Source organism: Chenopodium album, chromosome 25 (genome assembly GCF_948465745.1).
Source record: "Chenopodium album chromosome 25, dcCheAlbu1.1, whole genome shotgun sequence".
Classification (NCBI taxonomy): domain Eukaryota; kingdom Viridiplantae; phylum Streptophyta; class Magnoliopsida; order Caryophyllales; family Amaranthaceae; genus Chenopodium; species Chenopodium album.
The window spans coordinates 684,823-705,532 of NC_137858.1; the positions used below are offsets into that span (position 1 = coordinate 684,823).

Genomic DNA, 20,710 nt, shown 5'->3' on the forward strand with positions numbered 1-20,710 from the left:
TGTGAAATATAAAATATTCCAAAGTTGCGAGTAATTTGGACCGGAGGTATTAAATGTTTTAAGACGCATTTTGGAGATCGTGGTTAGTCAAATGAAACAAAAAACAGGGACTAAGGGAATATCAAACAAACTCTCCTTTAGGTTTTCCGGTTGTTTGGTCACAAAATTTAGATACTCGTACTCCATATGGGGATTTACGGGGCATGAGTTAAGAATGTGGTTTAAACCCAAATTTTAGGTTTGTTTTATGATTTTAAGAGCCGTTTTTTTTTAAAAAAATAAAAATAAATAATAGATAAAAAAAAATAATTCGGCTACTTTTTCGGATAATTAATTGTATACTTCAAACCTATAAGGTATGAGATTTAGAAACTCGAGGGGTGTTAGGTTTATCTCATGCCACAATCAAACCAAACATATGTATTTAAACATTCCACATTTCCATTTTTTGTCAAATGGGAGCTTATGTAAATGCTCTAAAAATCAAGTTCTAAATCCATAGCACTTTCAACCGTATTGCTAATGAACAAATATCACACATTCACACGTCCATCAAAGCCAAAAATGCTACACAAACAAAAGTTTCAGAAACGGGTAACCGGAGCTTCCAGTCACCCCCACAAACACCACCATTTCAAATTCTAAACACTCTCACTAGTCACTTCCTCTTCTATCCTCACTCTTTCCCTCCTTTCTTCTTCTTCCTCCCATTCCTTTCTTCGCCCACATTTTCACCCTTAACCTTTTCAACTCAAACCCAGAAAAAAATGAAGCTAACCCATTATTCTTTCCTCCTTTTTCTACCCCTTTTTCTCATTTGCCCACCAACTGTTTGTGAAAATGCCGAGCTGAAGACCCTCATTGATATCAAAACCTCTGTTGACCCTCATCACACATTTCTTTCTTCTTGGACTGTTAATGGGGATCCTTGCAGTGGTACATTCGAGGGTGTTGCTTGCAATGAGTTTGGCAAAGTTGCTAACATTTCATTGCAGGGTAAAGGGCTTGATGGGGTTTTACCTGCCGCCATTGGTGAACTTAAGAGCTTATCTGGGTTGTATCTGCATTTCAATAGGTTGAGTGGTGAGATTCCTAAAGAAATTGCTGGATTGACTCAGCTTACTGATCTGTATTTGGATGTCAATTACTTCAGTGGCAGTATTCCTGAACAAATTGGCAATATGTCTAATTTGCAAGGTCAGCTTCTAATTTTTATCTGATTTCAATATGTTATTCAGACTCGAGTACTCGTGTTGGATACGACTTGGCTATTTTGTAAAACTTTCCATGAATGTGGCATTATATGAAGTGTCAAGAGTGTTTAAGGATCCAACACCGGTACTTGAGGTGAAAGGAAGAGAATATGTAACATTGTTATTTTTTTTTTCTTTTTCCTTAAAATGCATATATATTTGTACTTGTCAATTGGTATATGTGATTGGAATTGCTAATTTTGATAAATGCATCTGTAAATCACAAATTAGGAAGCAAAAAGAAAGTTTGTTCTTGCTTATTAGAAAGGTTTTTGTTTTGCATTTTGCAGTAATCAAAATGGGTTTTGAAGGTAACTGAAAGTGTTTCAATTTGCTTGTCTTGTATTTGCAGTGTTGCAGCTATGCTATAATAAATTAAGTGGGAATGCGCCAACACAAATAGGTTCTCTCAAGAAGCTTAATGTTCTTGCTTTGCAGTATAATCAGTTAACTGGTGCTATTCCTGCTAGTTTGGGAGGCCTTGATATGTTAACCAGGTTGGATTTAAGCTTCAATAAGTTGTTTGGTCCGATTCCAGTCAAGTTAGCTGAAGCACCCTTGTTGCGAATTCTTGATGTTCGAAACAATACTCTTTCTGGGAATGTGCCTGCTGGTAATGTGAATTTCTACTCCATCTATTTTAGTCAAGATTTGCTCAGTAAGTAAGCAGATAATTGGGAAAGCAAGGAACTAACATAAATTCTATAAATTGCAGCTCTGCATAGATTGAGTGATGAATTTCAATATGAGAACAATCCAGGTTTATGTGGAGTTGGGTTCTCTTCCTTAAGAGTTTGCTCTGATTCTGACAACCAAAGCAAGAATAAACCCGAAGCTTTTACACCGAGTTCTTCTGGGTATGCAAGGAAAGATCTACCTGAATCAGCAAATCTCCCCTCAAATTGCAGTGGTTCGCAGTGCTCCAAATCTTCTAAGTCCTCCCATGCTGGCATTATTTGTGGGGTTGTTGCAATTGCATTGATCACCGTTATTGGTCTTTCAATGTTCTCAATGTACCGCCGCAGAAAACAAAAGATTGGAACCAACTTGGATACTACTGATGGTCGGCTTAGCACTGACCAGGTCAAGGATGCTCACAGGAGAAGTGCTGCACCTCTTATTAGTCTTGAGTATTCAAATGGGTGGGATCCTCTGGGAAAAGGTTCACAGGAATTATTTGATAACTATATGTTCAATTTGGAGGATGTGGAGTCTGCTACCCAGCACTTTTCTGAAGTGAATTTCCTAGGGCGGAGCAATTACTCAGCTGTTTACAAAGGAGTGTTAAGAGATGGATCTATAGTTGCTATCAAGCGCATAGCCAAGACAGGCTGCAAGACTGATGAAGCAGAGTTCTTGAAGGGATTGAAGATCCTGACTTCCTTGCAGCACGGAAATCTTGTCAGACTAAGAGGATTTTGCTGCTCAAAGGGGAGGGGAGAGTGTTTTCTAATCTATGATTTTGTTCCTAATGGAAACTTGCTTCAGTATCTCGACTTAAAAGATGGCACCAACAAAGTTCTCAATTGGTCTACTAGAGTTTCCATTATCAAGGGCATTGCCAAAGGTTAGTGTGAGGTTAACTCCCCTTGTTTGCTACATCTGCTTTCGCAGTGGTTCTGTCATTCATGTTATATCTTGAGTTACATATGCCTATGTTGTGTGCATGGTCCAAGGACCTAATTTTACTCAAGAAAGAGTCTGAATTGAGGTATTGCCAATTTGATGCAGTTCCTGTATAAGTGTTTTGAGTCTTTACTTTTATAAATATGGATTGTCTTATCACAATTAAACCCCAACAAACTTTACTTCAGAGTTAAGAGTAGAATTTTGGAGGAAAGCTTAAATCTTTGCCTGATGAACAAGATGAATAATTAGGGTATTCAAGAAAATTTGTTCCTCTAATTGCTTGATTAACCAACTTGATACGTAATAGTATTATCATTTGAAGTTCACTAATTGTTCCGTTTTACTTCTTTTCTTACCAGGTGTTGATTATATACACACTCCACAAGGCAGTAAACCTGCTTTGGTTCACCAAAATATATCGGCTGAAAAAGTGTTGATTGATTGGCGCCTTACTCCACTACTCGTGGGATCTTGCCTCTACAAGCTCCTTGCTGATGATATTGTCTTTTCAATGCTGAAAGCCAGTGCAGCCATGGGTTACCTTGCTCCGGAGTACACAACCACCGGAAAATTTACTGATAAGAGTGATATATATGCTTTTGGCATAGTTCTATTCCAAATTCTCTCAGGTAAAACTAGAATTGACCAGTCAATTCGTCAAGGTGCTGAGTCTGGCAGATTTGAAGAGTTTATTGATGCAAACCTACATGGGAAGTATTCAGAATCTGAAGCTACCGAGCTTGGTAAAATAGCTTTACTTTGCACCCACGAACTCCCTCATCAAAGGCCATCAATAAACACCGTGAGACAAGAATTAAGTCTGCTTGATGACAGTTCTTGAGCTAGGAGATTATTTTCTTGCCCTGAGTTTTTCCAATTAGTGACAAAATGGGCAAATGCTAACTGCCGGCTAATCTTATTTGCGGTGTATAAGTCATTGTTGTAGCTTAAGGTTGTTTGTAGGCTAGTCTGTTAGTCTGTTGCTGTTATAGAAATTTAGTGCAAGTGCCAAATGCACGACTGATGTAATCTAATTAGAATTTTCAGGTAGTTGTCCTCACTACTTCACTAGTCAATTAGTCACTACTTCTCTAGTCTGTTGTTGTACTGTTGTATGAATCTTGTTTCTCTGACTCGCTATATTGATGCAGTATTGTTGCATAAATATTGTTTTGAATAAATCCATGGCTGAAATTTATCTACTTTGGCATTGGCTTTTTTAATTTTTGGCTTAAAACAGTAAAACAGCATAAGAGCCACAATAATCGATACGCATAAATACATGTTAACATCAACTGGCTCACATTAATATAGGATTAGATTTTTAAAATCCGCACTTTAAATACATATAAAGTCACGTTGGTCTCACGATAACTAATACGGACTACTCCATAGACGAAATTGTCTCACACAGAACTTTCCTACATTGGGTCCATGCCAATCTATTCTTCAAATGCATGTACAGAACTTCATATTTAAGGAATTAAATATGGTTCACTGTTTGAAGTGCAATAGATCAGGTTCATTATTGACAAAAGTTAATAGCAGGAGAATTGCATGTGATATAGGTATGTGACAAAAAGATATGAACAGGTTGAAATTTAGTACACATTTCACATTTGGAGTAAGCATCATCATTAATTGAGTGGAATTACATAGAAGTGAAGAACTCATATTGGGGGCCCATTATTACTGGAGAAAGCTACTGTCCTAATTACTACTGCCCATGTGAGTTATGGGCCCATCACAGCCCTTTACCAATATGACAGAACTCAGAAAAAACACTGTATTACTGAAACCATTTGCCTTCATTTTTAAAAAAAAAAAAAAAAAAAAAACATGAAATTTTTTTGGTGCTAAATTACTATTTCCTACCCTACCAAAAAAATTATAGGGAGTAGTTATTAAGATTAATTAATATAATGAAATAAGTAAAATAAAGATTGAAGTGAGCGTAAAGAAAGAGGAAAAACTTGGGGCTTGTAGCCTTGTAATCACTTCCTTCTTCACTTATTCTCTTTCACAAAAGATTGGAAAATAATAGGGAGTATTGATGATAGAATAGATGGACATGAAATGTGATAGTAGTTGAAATATTTAAAATTGGGTTGGTTTTATTTAAAGAGCGGATAAATCAAAAATATCAAACTAACACTATTTAGGGAATACATGTACGTGTTAAATATGGGACCATGTCGCACCCATCATTAAGAGAGAGCCCAAGCCTAAAAATGTTCCATTCCAAAACCATATGGCTATAGGAGTAGCCTCTTAGCCTTATTAAGTTATTATGTACTTATATATAACTCTCCATTCTTTTATCAATATGTAACACTTAAATCCCGTTGTTTGAAAAAATCCCGTCTTAACAAGGTCTTGTATTGAGTGATAGAAGTTAAAATGTTAATCATTTGGCCTTCTCTCCTAAGTTTTAACCAGCCAGAGTGTTAAGACTAAACATGTGGTCGAAGTAGCATGATCTGATCTGCATTCTGCACTACAGCAGTATAGCTTCTACTCCTGCTATAATCTAGCAAGTTTTCTTCCTAATCATCAATGCTAGAAATATAATGGAAAATAAATAATTCATCTTCTCTTAAATGCAATAGTTCCCATAATTGGTAAAATACTTGCAAATATTGCATATATCTCCATGTTCAAATATACAAATGTAGACAATTTTTTACCAGCTCAACATGTGAATGGACAAAAATTGCCCTAAGGTGATAGATATAAAGAAATTTTTTTTGTCTTCATCAATGGAAATTTGACAAAAGGAAGAATCTAAAATTCACACATACACAGAATTTTTTTTTGTGTTCTCTCTCTGCATGTGAACATTTTTTGTCTTATTTTTAACTAGTGGTTTTGTCCTGCTTCTTTCAAAATTTAAGCTCTCCTTTTCATACTAGTCTATTCAATATCACAAGCTATGTTCTACTGAGACTGCAGGAAAAACCTTCCAATAAACATTTGCAACACTTAAACTTGGAATCCTAAAATCTTGGTTGTGATATTTCCAGAGTATAACACTTGTATGAATTACCAGGAAAAGAATTTTCAGCCTCATTTATCTTGGACACTTGTAATATACAGGACATTTTTGGTCGAGTCTGATGTTAATCAATTTGAGACTGACAGACCACCAAGATTATTATCTTAGTGAAATCTATGTTACTTTGACTCTTCATTTAACCTCAAAATATCCATGACACTTTGACTTGGGTATGACACTAAAACACTTAATTTTGGACCAAACACAGGAGAAAATTTCATAATATGACCATGTCTAACACTCAGATGCATACCTATGGTCATAGACTCATAGTTGGGGAAAAACTGAAAATGCATATTGATCTATGGTCACACATAAGACCAGCTGGTTGAAGATGAATGACAGCAACAGTTAAATGGGGGAATATGAATTCCATTTCTTTACCTTAATCCCATATGACTAACATTCTAGCCTGTTATTATAGTTTCTACAATATATAATCTCTGGCCTAAATCAAAATGCAGGGGGAAAAAAAAAAAAAAAATCAAAGATGGGACTGATTTTGCACAAGTAATGAGGATGGACACAAAGTATTGTTGCCATCCTTCAAAAAGCGACTATTAACATCATATTTGGTTTATAATTACATTTTACAATAAGCATCTGCAATCTGCATGCATATCTGTATAGTATAAATGGAATATATACATACATACATTCGACGATTAATAGAATGAAGTCGTACCTAATAGTTTACTAGTTCCAGCTCTGCGATTTCTGATTCCAACTTCAAGCTGAAACCTGAAGCACTGAAGTTGTCCAACAGAGAATAGACTTCTCCAGTATGAGGATGAGAATTATCTCTAACAAGAAACTCCTGGACTGCTCCATTGAGTTTTATAGAACTGCAACCAGGATTTTTCTTCAATGCTTTGTTATCCATTACAGATCTAATCCTGCTAACATCTTCCCACATGCCAAATCCAGCATACATGTTAGACAGAAGCACATAAGAGCCTGAGTTCCTAAAATCAAGCCTCATAAGGTGCTCGGCAACCTGCTGCCCTAAATTTAAATCTCCATACTTAATACAAGCACTAAGCAATGTCCTCCAAATGATGTCATTTGGTTCAATAGGCATCTCGTCTACAAAAATCTTCGCTTCTGTTAGGTATCCAGCTCGACTGAGGATGTCAACCATGCATCCATAGTGCTGAAGCTTTGGCTCCAATTTGTGCACTCTCCTCATCAGTTCAAAACACATTTTTCCTTCCTTCACTAAACCAGCATGACCACAAGCATTTAGTAGACCAATGAATGTAATATCATCAGGCTTCAAAAGGAGTTTATGCATCTCCATGAAAAGCTCAAATGCCAATTCACCCAAGCCATGAACAGCTAACCCTCCTATCATGGCATTCCAATGATCAACATCTTTCCATTCCAAGCTCTCAAATACCTGAATTGCACTATCAATGCTGCCACACTTTGAATACATATCTATAAGAGCCACAGCCAGACTCCCATCAATGGTAATTCCAATAGCCTGAATATAGGAATGCACAGCGATGCCCTCATCAACCTGTCCTAATTGAGCAATGGCAGAAAGAACTATAGAGAGCGTAATTCTATCAGGGAACAAATAGTCCATTTGTAATAGACCATGGAAGAATTTCAGTGCTTCGAGGAAATTTCCATTTTGAACATATCCAGCCATCATGGCATTGCAAACCACTATATCCTTTCCAGGAGCTTGATCAAACAAATTCCTAGCAATGTCAAGAGTACCGATCTTTGCATAACCATCGATCATTGTGGCCCAAGTGATTACATCTCTTTTAGGCATTCGGTTAAATAAGTCATGGGCAACTTCCATTTGTTTGCATTTCACAAGTCCATGAATCATCAAATTCCAAGTAACCATATCCCTCTTAGGCATAACCTCAAACAACTCCCAAGCTTTATCAAGCTCATCTTCGAACTGCGTGTATCCACCAATCATAGAATTCCAAGATATCAAATTCTTCTCTTTGATCGGCATACAATCAAACAACTCCCTAGCAAGGCTCAAAAACCCCGCTTTCACATACCCATCAATCATCGCATTATAAGAAACCGAATCTCTCTTGGGCATTCTATCAAACACTTGGCGTGCAAGCTCAACACACCCACATTTCACATACAAAGAAATCAAACAATTTTGCAGATATAATTCCGACCCAAAATCCAATTTTTTCAACAACCCATGAATCTGCATCCCTTCTTTCAAAAACCCAGATCGAGAACAAGCTTTCAAAACCAAAGAAAACGAGTATTTATCAACACAAACACCATTCTCAAGCATGAAACTGAAGATGAAAAGACCCTCTTTTGGTTCAAAATTACCGGCAGAAACTGACTTAATAACCAAATTAAAAAGAAAAGGATCAATACCGGTTTCTGGGTACGAAATCAAATTATGTTGCGACAACAATAGGAATCGAGCAAAGTTGATTAGAGGTGAATAAGGGGAAGAAGAGAAATTGAGGATAATTTTTTGGGTAAGATTAGGGTTTTTGATGAACCCAGTTGTAATAAGGCGAGCATGAATTTGTTTGATGTCGTTGAAGGTCTTGCAATGGGGGAGGAGAGAGAGTGTAGGAACAGTGGAGTTCCATGGTTGAATTGGATTTGCAGAGAGTAGCAGCATCAATTTTAGCGGGAAAATTAGCCCAACAAATTGTAACAGTGGATAAAATGCTGTTAATATGGTTATGATCTATAGATAGGGCCATAGGCGAGGAACAATCAACATGTGGTCCCCCATCACGTGATACAATCCGACCAAAAAATAGGTGGGGTCCACCTACATACCTCTCTCTTCCTATTTCTCTTATCTTTTCTCTCTCTATCATGTGTTTTAAAAATATTTTAATCAATGTTATGCATTTACAAATGCCTAACTTTCCTCCCTTTAAAATTCCTCGACCATAGGCTGCTTGAGGTTCTTTCCCTACTGTTTTGGGGGAAAATAAAGACAGTCTGTTTTACTCAACTTATCTTGTTTGAAATTATTTTACGTTGTACCTTTTAGATGACTTTCATCTAATCAGCTGAAGTTGTTTAATTTCAAAGTCAGAATCATTCGACCGTGGCCTAAAATGTATATATATTTTAAGCAATGCTATTCGAATAAACTAAGTAAAGTTTTATTCTACATTAGTTGCCTTGTATCATTCACCCAAAACTATCAAAATATAAAAGTATTGTCATTGCATATTGAAAATGCTTACAAGTAAATATGAGTACAACATAGATTTGTGCCATTGCTGCTAATCTTATTAGTAAATAATCTCTAACAATTTCAGATATAAGGTGTTCATGATTCATTGAAACTAATACAAATAAGCAAAAGAGGACATAAATAGAAATGCTACATTTATGGATAGAATAGCTCCTTACCCATAGACCCTAATTGATTGAATTAACAACGAAAGATCGAAGCAAACATCTAAGCTTTTCCAAAAACAACAAAGCTAGATTTGCATCACGATTCATAACGTAATCCTAAATATTTACATCTTAAACAATCTAAGCTTGAATTACTTTTTGTTGAGGGGAAGTTACCCTAAACACATGCTCTTCACCCGTGCATTTGTCCACTTTTACTATCCATTTACTCCTCTTCGTGTTGAGTCCATTACCATTATAATCCCGAACACCATGATTTTTAGGCACTTTGCTAACCAACAATCCTTCTCCAATAGGTAAGAAATGACCCCCTAACTCGTTGCACGAGGGCACTAGATGTTGGGCGTTGTACCCTACAACTAATGCCCCGTCTTTACCTTGAACCCTTCCTTTTTGAGCAGCTTTGAAAATTCCTTCGTGACCGTCGATATTACAATCGACGGTCACAAAATCCGCACTCTTAAACCGATTAGTCAACAAGTCGAGGGGATCCCCTATCACAAACTCGACGTGGTCCAAGTATCGTGACAGCTGAGATTTTGATGCCTGGAGCTCCGTTGACCCGGGCAAGATACTAACCACCCGCCCGCCAGTCTGTTGGGCTGCAGCCACAAGGCCCAAGGTGGTTGGGCCTGCAATGGACCCACATACCTCCACCATAAGTTGAGCATTGTTTCCCCCTGCTAGGGCTGATATGAACTCTGCTACATCAGGCTCTTTGCCTCTTTTGCCCTGCAAAATTGACCCATAATAAAGATTAATCACAAAGACTCAAACTTTATTCAAATTAAACTCCAAAAAAATACAAAGAACTTTAAAAAATTGATAATTTGAAAAAGGTTTCATATATACTAAACTCACCATTTTGATGGTTCTGAGGTAAGCTCTAGTAGCATTTTCAGCAGACCAATGAGACATTTTGGTGTAAAATTTCGTAATAAAATGTGTTTATGCAACTAATTAATATGTTTTGAAAATTATTTTTAAGAAGTTTAAGGTTGAAGTGAAGTTATGAAGGCTAGATAAGAAGGGTATATATACCTAGAAAAAGAGGCCTAGATTTGGGAAGCAACTAAGGCAGGTTCTTTCCATATTATTAAAAAGGACCTTTGCCATTACCATCTAACGTGCTGACCAACAGTTATTTGTTTACTAAATGTTTAGTACTACTCCATACTGCAACCTGAATTATTGATTGAGATGAGTTTGGAAATATCTGAGAATGATGAATTGATAATCTTTTTTATAATGACTTGCACCTAAGGAAATGTAACCATTAAAGCTTGCGACCACTATCAATGTACGTGGATTTGACGTTTAAAAGCTTAGAGTGTGTTGAAATCATATGTCATTACGTCACTGTATTTGCAACTCTTTACAAACTAACAATATCACTGGCCCAGGGGTGCTCGCAAATTCGCAATCCGATTTAAGGCATGTTCATGTTTTCTGAACTGATTGGAGCTGAACTGAACTGAATAGAGCTGAAATGAATATTTTATGAGAAAGAAATTAGGAGCTGAACTGAACTGAATTGATTGGAGTTGAACTGAACTGTAAATGAAGCTGAAGTGAACAGGCCCTTAGTGTTTTATTTCATTCGAGGACAAAGTCATTTTTAAGTTTGATCAAGTGCAATATAATTTTACACTATTGAATTATTTTATGAATTAATAGCATATAGGTATTACTAGTAACGAAGAAAATTTTACTCTAGTAATATAGGTATTACAAGTAATGAAGAAAACATTCTAAGATTAATTTGTAAAACTCAAAGATGCATTATTAATGCAAGAAAACATGAAGAACAACTCCATGAAGCTCAGGTAGAACATGTCGCCAACTAAACCACACTAAAATGATGCTGCAAATCTTGTCAATCTAATCCTTTCATTAATTAAGACCACATTAATTAGTATTTTGTGACCTTCATAGATGTTAGAATATCTAATTAATTAAGTGGTCAATTATGAAAATCAAAACTACACATAATTAGTTTTTGGCAGTATATGAAACAAGTTGATCTATTGGCTACCAAATATATTCATATTCATAAGGATTCGTTGTTATGTCCAATATTAGACCTACCAAATTCTATAATATTAATATTAATTTGTTAAACTACACATAAAATTGCATCAGCATTATAACTATAAACTAGTATTTTTTTTCAGTTGAATGCTAACATATTCTCCTGTGAAAATTTAAATACAATAACCGACCAAAAGTAGCCGGTTTGGCTTGTACGTATTATAGGTCCATGTTTGATGTTTACAATTAAGTCACACGATGAAATTAATAATAGTCAATAGTTTGCAACAAAAGAATAAAATTTGTGTTAGTCAATACCATTAGCCCCAAGTTCATAGATTTCATGTTTATAAAAGTTCACAATATCTACATAAAGATCCAATGTAGGTGCAAGTTTTGTTTATACTAAAATTAAATAGAAAGGAAAGCGAATAAATTGAATGAACAAGTTCTCTATCCGGATTTATAAGGATGTTGAGAATGGTCGAATGGATTATTTTGGACCATCATGCAGATTATAAATTTTGCTCATGAACAAACATTTATCAATTTAAAACATAAAGAAATTATTTATTACGGAGTACTATATATAATTAGTCCTATAATCCACACTTTTTGAAGAAATTTTGAGGTTTCATGGTCCGGTGGAAAAAAGTGTTGATACCCTAGGGTATATATCTCGGGGTCATATAATGTCGTCTGAAATCATATATGATCATTAAATGTGTCATAAACTTACGTGGTAGACTTGAGTTTACGAAATCATTAAAAGTGTAAACGGGTAAAATGACCGCTTAAGGGCATATTGGATGGTTCCACCGACGCAATTGGACTCTTGAAAAGTATTAGGGACCATGTTAAAAATCTCGGCAATTTTTATTTCCGGGCGAAAAAAGGTCAAATAATTACTAAAATGAAAGCTATAATCCACGTTTTTGAGGAAATTTTAAGGTTTCGGGCCCGGTGACGAAAAGCCTTGAGACCCTAAGAGATATATCTCGGGGTCATATAGTGCCGTTTGAAACCATATAGGATCATTGTATGTTGTCATAATCGTCCGTGGTGGGCTTGAGTTTACGAAATCAATAAAATTAGTGAACGGGTAAAATGACCGTTTAAGGGCATATTGGATGGTTCCACCGACTCAATTGGACTCCCGGAGGATATTAGGGACCATGGTGAAATTCTCGGCTTATATTTCCAGGCGAAAAAGGTCAAAAAAATTACAAAATTGAAAGCTATAATCCACGCTTTTTGAGGAAATTTAAAGGTTTCGGGGATCGGTGACGAAAAGCCTTGAGACTCTAAGGGATACATCTCGGGGTCATACAATGCCGTTTGAAACCATATATGATCATTATATATGTTGTCATAAACGTCTGTGGTAGGCTTGAGTTTACGAAATCACTACAAGTAGTGATTGGGTAAAATGATCGTTTAAGGGCATATTGGATGGTTCCACCGACTCAATTGGACTCCCGGAGAGTATTAGGGACCATGGTAAAAATCTCGGCAATTTTTATTTTCTGGCGAAAAAGGTCAAAAAAATTACAAAATTGAAGGCTATAATCCACGCTTTTTGAGGAAATTTAGAGGTTTCCGGGCCCGGTGATGAAAAGTCTTGAGACCCAAACGGATACATCACGGGGTCATATAATTCTGTTTGAAACCATATATGATCATTATATGTTGTCATAAACATCCGTGATAGGCTTGAGTTTACGAAATCACTACAAGTTGTGAACGGGTAAAATGACCGTTTAAGGGCATATTGGATGGTTCCACCGACTCAATTGGACTCCCGGAGAAAATTAGGGACCATGGTAAAAATCTCGGCAATTTTTATTTCCTGGCGGAAAAAGGTCAAAAAATTACAAAATTGAAGGCTATAATGCACGCTTTTGAGGAAATTTAGAGGTTTCGGGGCCCGATGACGAAAAGTCTTGAAACCCTAACGGAAACATCTCGAGGTCATATAATGTCGTTTGAAACCATATATGATCATTATATGTTGTCATAAAAGTCCGTGGTAGGCTTGAGTTTACGAAATCACTACAAGTTGTGAACGGGTAAAATGATCGTTTAAGGGCATATTAGATGGTTTCACCAACCCAATTGGACTCCCAAAGGGTATAAGGGACCATGGTAAAAGTCTCGGCAATTTTTATTACCAGTTGAAATAAGGTAAAAAATTTACAAAATTAAAGGCTATAATCCACGTTTTGAGGAAATTTTGAGGTTTCAGGGCCCGGTGGCAAAAAGCCTTGAGACCCTAGCGGATACATCTCGGGGTCATATAATGCTTTTAAAAGCATATTTGATCATTATATATTGTCATAAACATCCGTGCTAGGCTTGAGTTTACGAAATCACATCAAGTTGTGATTGGGTAAAATGACCGTTTAAGGGCATATTGGGCGGTTCCACCGACCCAACTGGACTCCCGGAGGGTATTAGGGACCATGGTAAAAATGTCGGCAAGTTTTATTTTCGGGCGAAAAAAGGTCAAAAAAATTACAAAATTGAAGGCTATAATCCATGTTTTTAAGGAAATTTTGAGGTTTCAGGCTCCGGTGACGAAAAGCCTTGAGACCCTAACGGATACATCTCGGGGTCATAAATGCCGTTTGAAACCATATTTGATCATTATATATTGTCATAAACGTCTGTGGTAGGCTTGAGTTTACAAAATCACTACTAGTAGTGAACGGGTAAAATGATCGTTTAAGGGCATATTGGATGGTTCCACCGACTCAATTGGACTCCCGGAGGATATTAGGGACCATGGTAAAAATCTCGGCAATTTTTATTTCCGGGCGAAAAAGGTCAAATAATTACAAAAATGAAAGCTATAATCCACGTTTTTGAGGAAATTTTGAGGTTTCGGGTCCTGGTGACGAAAAGCCTTGAGACCCTAAGGGATACATCTCGGGGTCATATTATGCCGTTTGAAACCATATATGATCATTATATGTTGTCATTAACGTCCTTGGTAGGCTTGAGTTTACGAAATCACTACAAGTAGTGAACGGGTAAAATGACCGTTTAAGGGCATATTGGATGGTTCCACCGACTCAATTGGACTCCCGGAGGATATTAGGGACCATGGTAAAAATCTCGGCGATGTTTATTTCCGGACGAAAAAAGGTCAAATAATTACAAAAATGAAAGCTATAATCCACGTTTTTAAGGAAATTTTGAGGTTTCGGGTCCTGGTGACGAAAAGCCTTGAGACCCTAAGGGATACATCTCGGGGTCATATAATGCCGTTTGAAATCATATATGATCATTATATGTTGTCATTAACGTCTCTGGTAGGCTTGAGTTTACGAAATCACTACAAGTAGTGAACGGGTAAAATGACCGTTTAAGGGCATATTGGATGGTTCCAACGACTCAATTGGACTCCCGGAGGATATTAGGGACCATGGTAAAAATCTCGGCAATTTTTATTTTCTGGCGAAAAAAGGTCAAAAAAATTACAAAATTGAAGGCTATAATCCACGCTTTTTGAGGAAATTTAGAGGTTTCCGGGCCCGGTGATGAAAAGTCTTGAGACCCTAACGGATACATCACGGGGCCATATAATGTCGTTTGAAACCATATATGTTCATTATATGTTGTCATAAACGTCTGTGGTAGGCGTGAGTTTACGAAATCACTACAAGTTGTAAACGGGTAAAATGACCGTTTAAGGGCATATTAGATGGTTCCACCAACCCAATTGGACTCCCAGAGGGTATAAGGGACCATGGTAAAAGTCTCGACTAATTTCATTTCCGGGCGAAATAAGGTCAAAAATTTACAAAATTGAAGGATATAATAATTAGTACATAGTTTAATTCATGTTCAATAAAACGATTGTAAATTTTATCATAATTAGTAATATACAGTAATAAATACATAAAAGATAGTGATACACCCTAAATGGAATTTGATCTCTTGTAAAAAAAAAAATAAAAAAAAATAAAAATCTAAAATTAAAAAAATGGAAGTTGACGTCCGTTTCTTAGCTTTTACTTTATGTGCTTTATTTTTATTTTATTTTTTTGAAAATGATGAAGAAATTTCCTAGATATTCAATACAAGTAATAAACTTCACACAGCTTAAGTAAAGGCTGGAGCCCGACAATGAACACAGAAATCCAAGAGGGAATCAATAGGTTAATGCATCTTGATATTGTGAGCCAACCCTTGTTTAATTCTATCTTTCTTTAAAAGGATAAATGTCCAATTCGAAGAATTGGGAATTGTTTTCTTTTCCATATTCAGAGATTGAAATCTTTCCAACTGACAAAATAGATTTCACCATGCTACTCTTTTTCAAGTCAACTTTAATTCTAGTTTTTCATCACATGCCAGGAAAGAATTTTGATAGTAACAATCATGTGTTAGGCCCTGTTCTTATGTTTTGTCATGCCTTGCTGAAATTTGCGGTGCTCTACTCTGCTAACCCTTGCTATGTCGGGAAGCTCAAAAGAACAGGGCCTTCCTTAGTGTGTTCAAAGTTCGTAATCTTTGTATAATGTTCCATCCGTCCATAAATAATACAGTTTTAAGCTCACGTCAAAAAAAAAAAAAAAAAAAAAAAAAAAAACAAAAACAAAAAAACAAAAAAAAACAAAAAAAGATAAAATACACCATGGTACTATACATGAATATGCCTTAGAGTGACAGTTCTACATTGACAGCTCTGGATAAATCCAAGTTCTACATTGAGATATAGAGATCTAGAGCTAGTCTATGGGGATCCTGATCATCTTCTTGGTTTGGCCTTTGGAAGTATCAGCCGCTTTTTCATTGTTGGCCCTGCTCCCCCATGCATCTCCCACCCTATGCCTGGTAGATGGAAGGTGAAACACTCCCCAGTCAGACATTCGATTCGCTCCACTGCCACTAGATCCTGCATCATTATAGAAGAGAATACATCACATCACAGGTTTAATCAACTTTACAAGTCCTGCAACATGGCATGCTACCAAAACAAACTAGAAACATCATGGAAGAGATTTTAAGAACTTCTGATATTATAGAATGTGCTTGATATTCTCAAGAGAATAGCCGACTTCTAGAAATTTTAATCTACTTCAGGTTCAGTCAACTTAAGCTACAAGTCCTGCAACATGGCGTACTACCAAAACTAACTAGAAACAACATGGATGAGATTTTAAGAACTTGTGAAATTATAGAATGTGCTTGATATTCTTAAGAGAATAACTGACTTCTAGAAATTTTAATCTACTCTTCACAATTTTGCAGAAGTGATAATTGAATCTCGAGTTATGAAGACAGAATCGTATTTATGATCATCTTCTGCCCAAAGATTTGATTCACCAATCTCACCCACAGTATCTCCATATGGTAATAGCAGTTTATGAAGACAAAATTACAGGAGGTTGAACGTTACAGACCTTTTGATCACAAGAATATACAGAATCCTGTGAGGTTTTTGACTGATATACAGAGCATGAAAGTTTCCCAGTCCTAACTACGCAAGGCACACGACAGTCACAGAATGAACTTTGGCATTCCAGTTTTATGCTTTTGCAAGTGACAAAAGCATAATATCCAGTAATATCGCAACCCCCTTCCCCTCTTCCTCCAAGTTCAACATGCTATTATTCAGACACAAATCCATATACTAAAACAGTGGATAATTGGATGCTGAACATACCTGTACCTGGTGGTAGACGCTTGCCACCATTGCCTTTCCAAGCATCTTCAAAGCTTCCAAGTTCATCTGGAAAAATTTGTTGAAAAAAACAGAGTTACAACTCACGACCAACTACCAGCTAAAGGGACCATTGAGGGGTTAACCGAGGGAGAGGGAGACCAAAAATGACTTGGTTGGAAGGAGTTAGGAAGGATATGAAGTATATGGACTTGCATGAGGATGAGGTATTGGATCATAAGGGTTGGAGGAGGAAGATTTTTGTGGATGACCACACGGAATAATCAAATTTGGTTCATGTAGCTGACCCCACTTATGGGATTAAGGCTTTGATTGATTGATTAATTTACCTTCATTCAGATTATGCAGTGTTTGCCGCATGTCCACTTTGCCATCTGAATTTAGCTTCCTAGTAACTGTATGGCCCTATAAAAACATGTTCAGAATAAATGCTTCTGTTACCAGAATTTTTTTAATAAATAATGAACCACAGAGAGTAATGAATCGAACAACACTAGAAACCAAAATCTCATAAACATCCGTATATGAAGGTGATTGAAGGTCAAACACATACCTTGTCATGAAGTCCCCTCGAAATCCTGTGTGTTGCTTCACCTGTTCTCTTATCAGCCTCTTTGCAGTCTTCCATGATCATCTGGACAAAAGAAAATCGTTTTCTTGGTATCAAAGACATTAAATATATGTCACGTGCAAAAAATTGAAAACACTTACTCCATCGCTTCCCATTCTTCTGGAAGCTGAACTAGTGTAATACACTCCATCTACACCACCATATGTGACTTTGCAACTATGGACTTTAAATGACTGTGCCTGTGAGCCTCCTCCATTCCGGTTGTTGTCTGTCCTATAGCTTACTTGTTTCTTATTATCTGCCAAGTGCCAAACATTATAAGTGAACGGATGATATACAGAAAAGAAAACTGCTATTGCTACAAGAAACCTTTACAGATATTCCAATAGTAAGAAAAACTTTGCTGGATTCATTTAAAATGTGAGTATGACTATTCTACTCATTCGAGCAGCTTAAAATGACAAGTGTGTTCTTTCAAAAGACTCGAGAACACAAGTAACAGAAGCTCAAACAGAGATAGACTTGAAGTACTTACCATCAGCTTCATCATCTGGATGATCAACAAAAGGCTCATTGGCAGGTCTAGAGGCATTCTGACTTTCTTCATCATTATCCTCCATTTCTACTTCATCATCAGAGCAAAGTTCCTTGATGGTAGGTCCACTTGGTGGAACCACTAGGGGTGACTCACGCAAAGAATTATTTGAATGAAACATACTGCCAAATGGGCGGGTGAAAAAGGGATCATCGAAAGGATTCTTCCCAAATCTGGAACCACCAAAATCTCCAAAGTTTCCAAAACCACCAAACATGTCAAATAAATCACTCTGCTGCCTCTCGTTCGGCATCTTTACCCTTCAAAAATACAAGTAGATCTTAAGATTAAGAAAGCAAATAATGATATAAGTAAAAATCAACATATAAGTCTCAGAAAGAAAGATCATAAAGTAGAAAACTGACGGAAGGCTTGCTTTTTACAGCAGTATCCTCAACTTAAGAACTTCATATCTAACGACAAGGCTGGGCTTAGAATGTTAGATCAGAAAATTGCCCAAGAAAATGAAAATAAAGATAAAATGCTGTGACACTTAAGGAGACATCAGCAGCAAGTAAAATTAGCTGACAATTCTTAGACTGATAATATGTAAAAGACATCAACAGTTACTTGACAAAACCAGTTTACTTTCAGCAACACATCCAAGGTTCAAATTGCTAATACATGGTCATCATGGACTTCACACTCAAAACTCAAATGCAAAAGAATATCTTTCACTCTTCACACTATGGCTGCTTCTACTCAAAGTTTGACACAACATAAATTTATCAACCCGCCCAACTTGTATCAAACTATTAGCAAGTGCTGTGAAACCCTTGTTGATTCTATACCTCCACCTCAAGATGAACAGCCTAGATATGTAATTTTACTCTAAGAGTGCGTTTGGATTGAAGGAAATAAAGAGAAGGGAAGGCATGGGAGATGGATAGATGGAGTATCTTTTATTTGGGTAACAATTGAGAAATGAAGAGAATTGAAAGGGGGAGAAATGAAGGAATTAATTTGTAATCTCTCCAACATTAGAGAGATTTGGAAGAAAAACTCTTTTTTTTTTTTCTTTTTATCCCTCCCCTCCCTTCCCTCCTCTTCCCCTCCCTCCCCTTCTTTTCCTTCCCTTTTTATCCAAACAAACTGTAAATCTTTTGATTTCCACCAAACTAAACACAAACACTTTCTCTGATCATTGTACATCTTTCTATTTCTTTCAGGGTGTACTCTGTACCTCCACTCAAATAACACCGTCAACCGCATAAGGTGATTCACATACATTCTTAACTGTAATAATTAGGAATTTGTTTATTGAACCTTACTCAGCAAGTCAGAATCCCAGTTCTTAGTAATAGTCCCTCTGGTCTAGTTCATAAGTCAATCTATCTAGTGTCTTTTGATCATTTCACATTGTCAACACCACATGCCAATTAAATAAATGTCTCTAACAACACAACTTCAATTAGCTAATTTTTTTTTTTTTTTTTTAAAAAAAAGTTTAAAAATTAATGTGAAAAAGTAAACGCTAGAAGGAGGGGTCGAACCTCCGACCTTGTGGTTAACAGCCACACGCTCTAACCAACTGAGCTATTCCAGCTTGTTGGTATCATTACCTAATTATAACTTCAAACTTGCTAAAACCATGAAAAAACATACAAATTACAAGCATACAATCAACCAATTCAGACAAATTGCAACACAAAATTCTAGTACTACTTCAATTTTCTGCAAGACTACTTCAATTCAATGAACTTCACGAAAAAACATACAAAATATTACAAAAAACGATGATTAAAAATGCAAGCTTATAATCAACAACCTCACACAAATTGCAACAAAAAATTCTATGAACTAAAAAGTAAACAAAAATTAACTTCAATTTGATGTTCTTGTTCACGAAGAAGCATGTAAAATCATTGAAATTACAGGATTTAGAACCCTAAATTTAAGAGAGAGAAAATACCTTGAAAGTTGAAGATAGAAATCTGGATATTCTGGAGGATGGGAAATTTCTGGAGAGAGGAACAAGCTCCTGAAAATTTGTTGTTCGAAAATGTTCGTGTGTTTAATAAGTAAACGGGAAAAAGAAAAAACCAGAAATAACTAGAGAGAACGGGAAAATATTAGACTTCAACGTTACGCGTGTCACCCTTTTTGAATTTGCTAATATTTCGTATAATAATCTTGTACAATTGCACTGAGGGCTACCATGTAATATCGGACTCCAAGGGTCGGACTATATTGCTACATTCAACAGGACCCGGAATCCCGGACTAGCCAGTCATGGGACGAGCATAGATTGTTTGTAAGGCGTCTGATACCTCAAGGCTTGATCCAACTATCCAAGAGCCTGGCTATGTAGGCTATGGCCGTTCAAGAAATGTAGCGGTTGCTTGACCTACTCATATGTAACAAAAAAAATAACACACAATAATACTAACCTACACCTAAGGCACATGCACAATTTTTTTTTTTCTTTTTTTTTTTTTTAGGCATAAGGAGTTGTCCCATAAGGAACACTTGATGTGCTGAAGCATTGAGAAAA

At 36.4% G+C, this 20,710-nt stretch overlaps 3 protein-coding genes, 1 non-coding gene and 1 pseudogene across 4 annotated transcripts; 1 reads left to right on the forward strand and 4 right to left on the reverse strand.

Moving 5' to 3' along the window:
* The first annotated feature begins 456 nt into the window (after positions 1-456).
* LOC145614389 (LRR receptor kinase SERK2-like) lies at positions 457-4,075 on the forward strand. The gene is made up of 4 exons (XM_081669440.1): positions 457-1,197; positions 1,606-1,866; positions 1,969-2,820; positions 3,242-4,075. The coding sequence occupies exons 1-4, from the start codon at positions 768-770 to the stop codon at positions 3,721-3,723; spliced, it is 2,025 nt and encodes a 674-aa protein (XP_081525566.1). The 5' UTR covers positions 457-767; the 3' UTR covers positions 3,724-4,075.
* A 2,372-nt stretch (positions 4,076-6,447) lies between these two features.
* Positions 6,448-8,635, reverse strand: LOC145614855 (pentatricopeptide repeat-containing protein At2g45350, chloroplastic pseudogene; annotated as a pseudogene).
* Positions 8,636-9,271: 636 nt separating this feature from the next.
* Positions 9,272-10,325, reverse strand: LOC145615505 (uncharacterized). Its single transcript, XM_081670580.1, has 2 exons — positions 10,189-10,325; positions 9,272-10,059 (listed from the first exon to the last, which is right to left on the reverse strand). The coding sequence occupies exons 1-2, from the start codon at positions 10,243-10,245 to the stop codon at positions 9,448-9,450; spliced, it is 669 nt and encodes a 222-aa protein (XP_081526706.1). The 5' UTR covers positions 10,246-10,325; the 3' UTR covers positions 9,272-9,447.
* A 5,603-nt stretch (positions 10,326-15,928) lies between these two features.
* LOC145615207 (uncharacterized) lies at positions 15,929-20,256 on the reverse strand. The gene is made up of 7 exons (XM_081670276.1): positions 20,129-20,256; positions 18,157-18,476; positions 17,762-17,919; positions 17,604-17,684; positions 17,380-17,455; positions 17,033-17,098; positions 15,929-16,261 (listed from the first exon to the last, which is right to left on the reverse strand). The coding sequence occupies exons 2-7, from the start codon at positions 18,467-18,469 to the stop codon at positions 16,095-16,097; spliced, it is 861 nt and encodes a 286-aa protein (XP_081526402.1). The 5' UTR covers positions 18,470-18,476; positions 20,129-20,256; the 3' UTR covers positions 15,929-16,094.
* On the reverse strand, positions 19,689-19,762 carry TRNAN-GUU (transfer RNA asparagine (anticodon GUU)). The gene has a single exon. It is a non-coding gene; the product is annotated as a tRNA-Asn (tRNA).
* Positions 20,257-20,710: the final 454 nt, after the last annotated feature.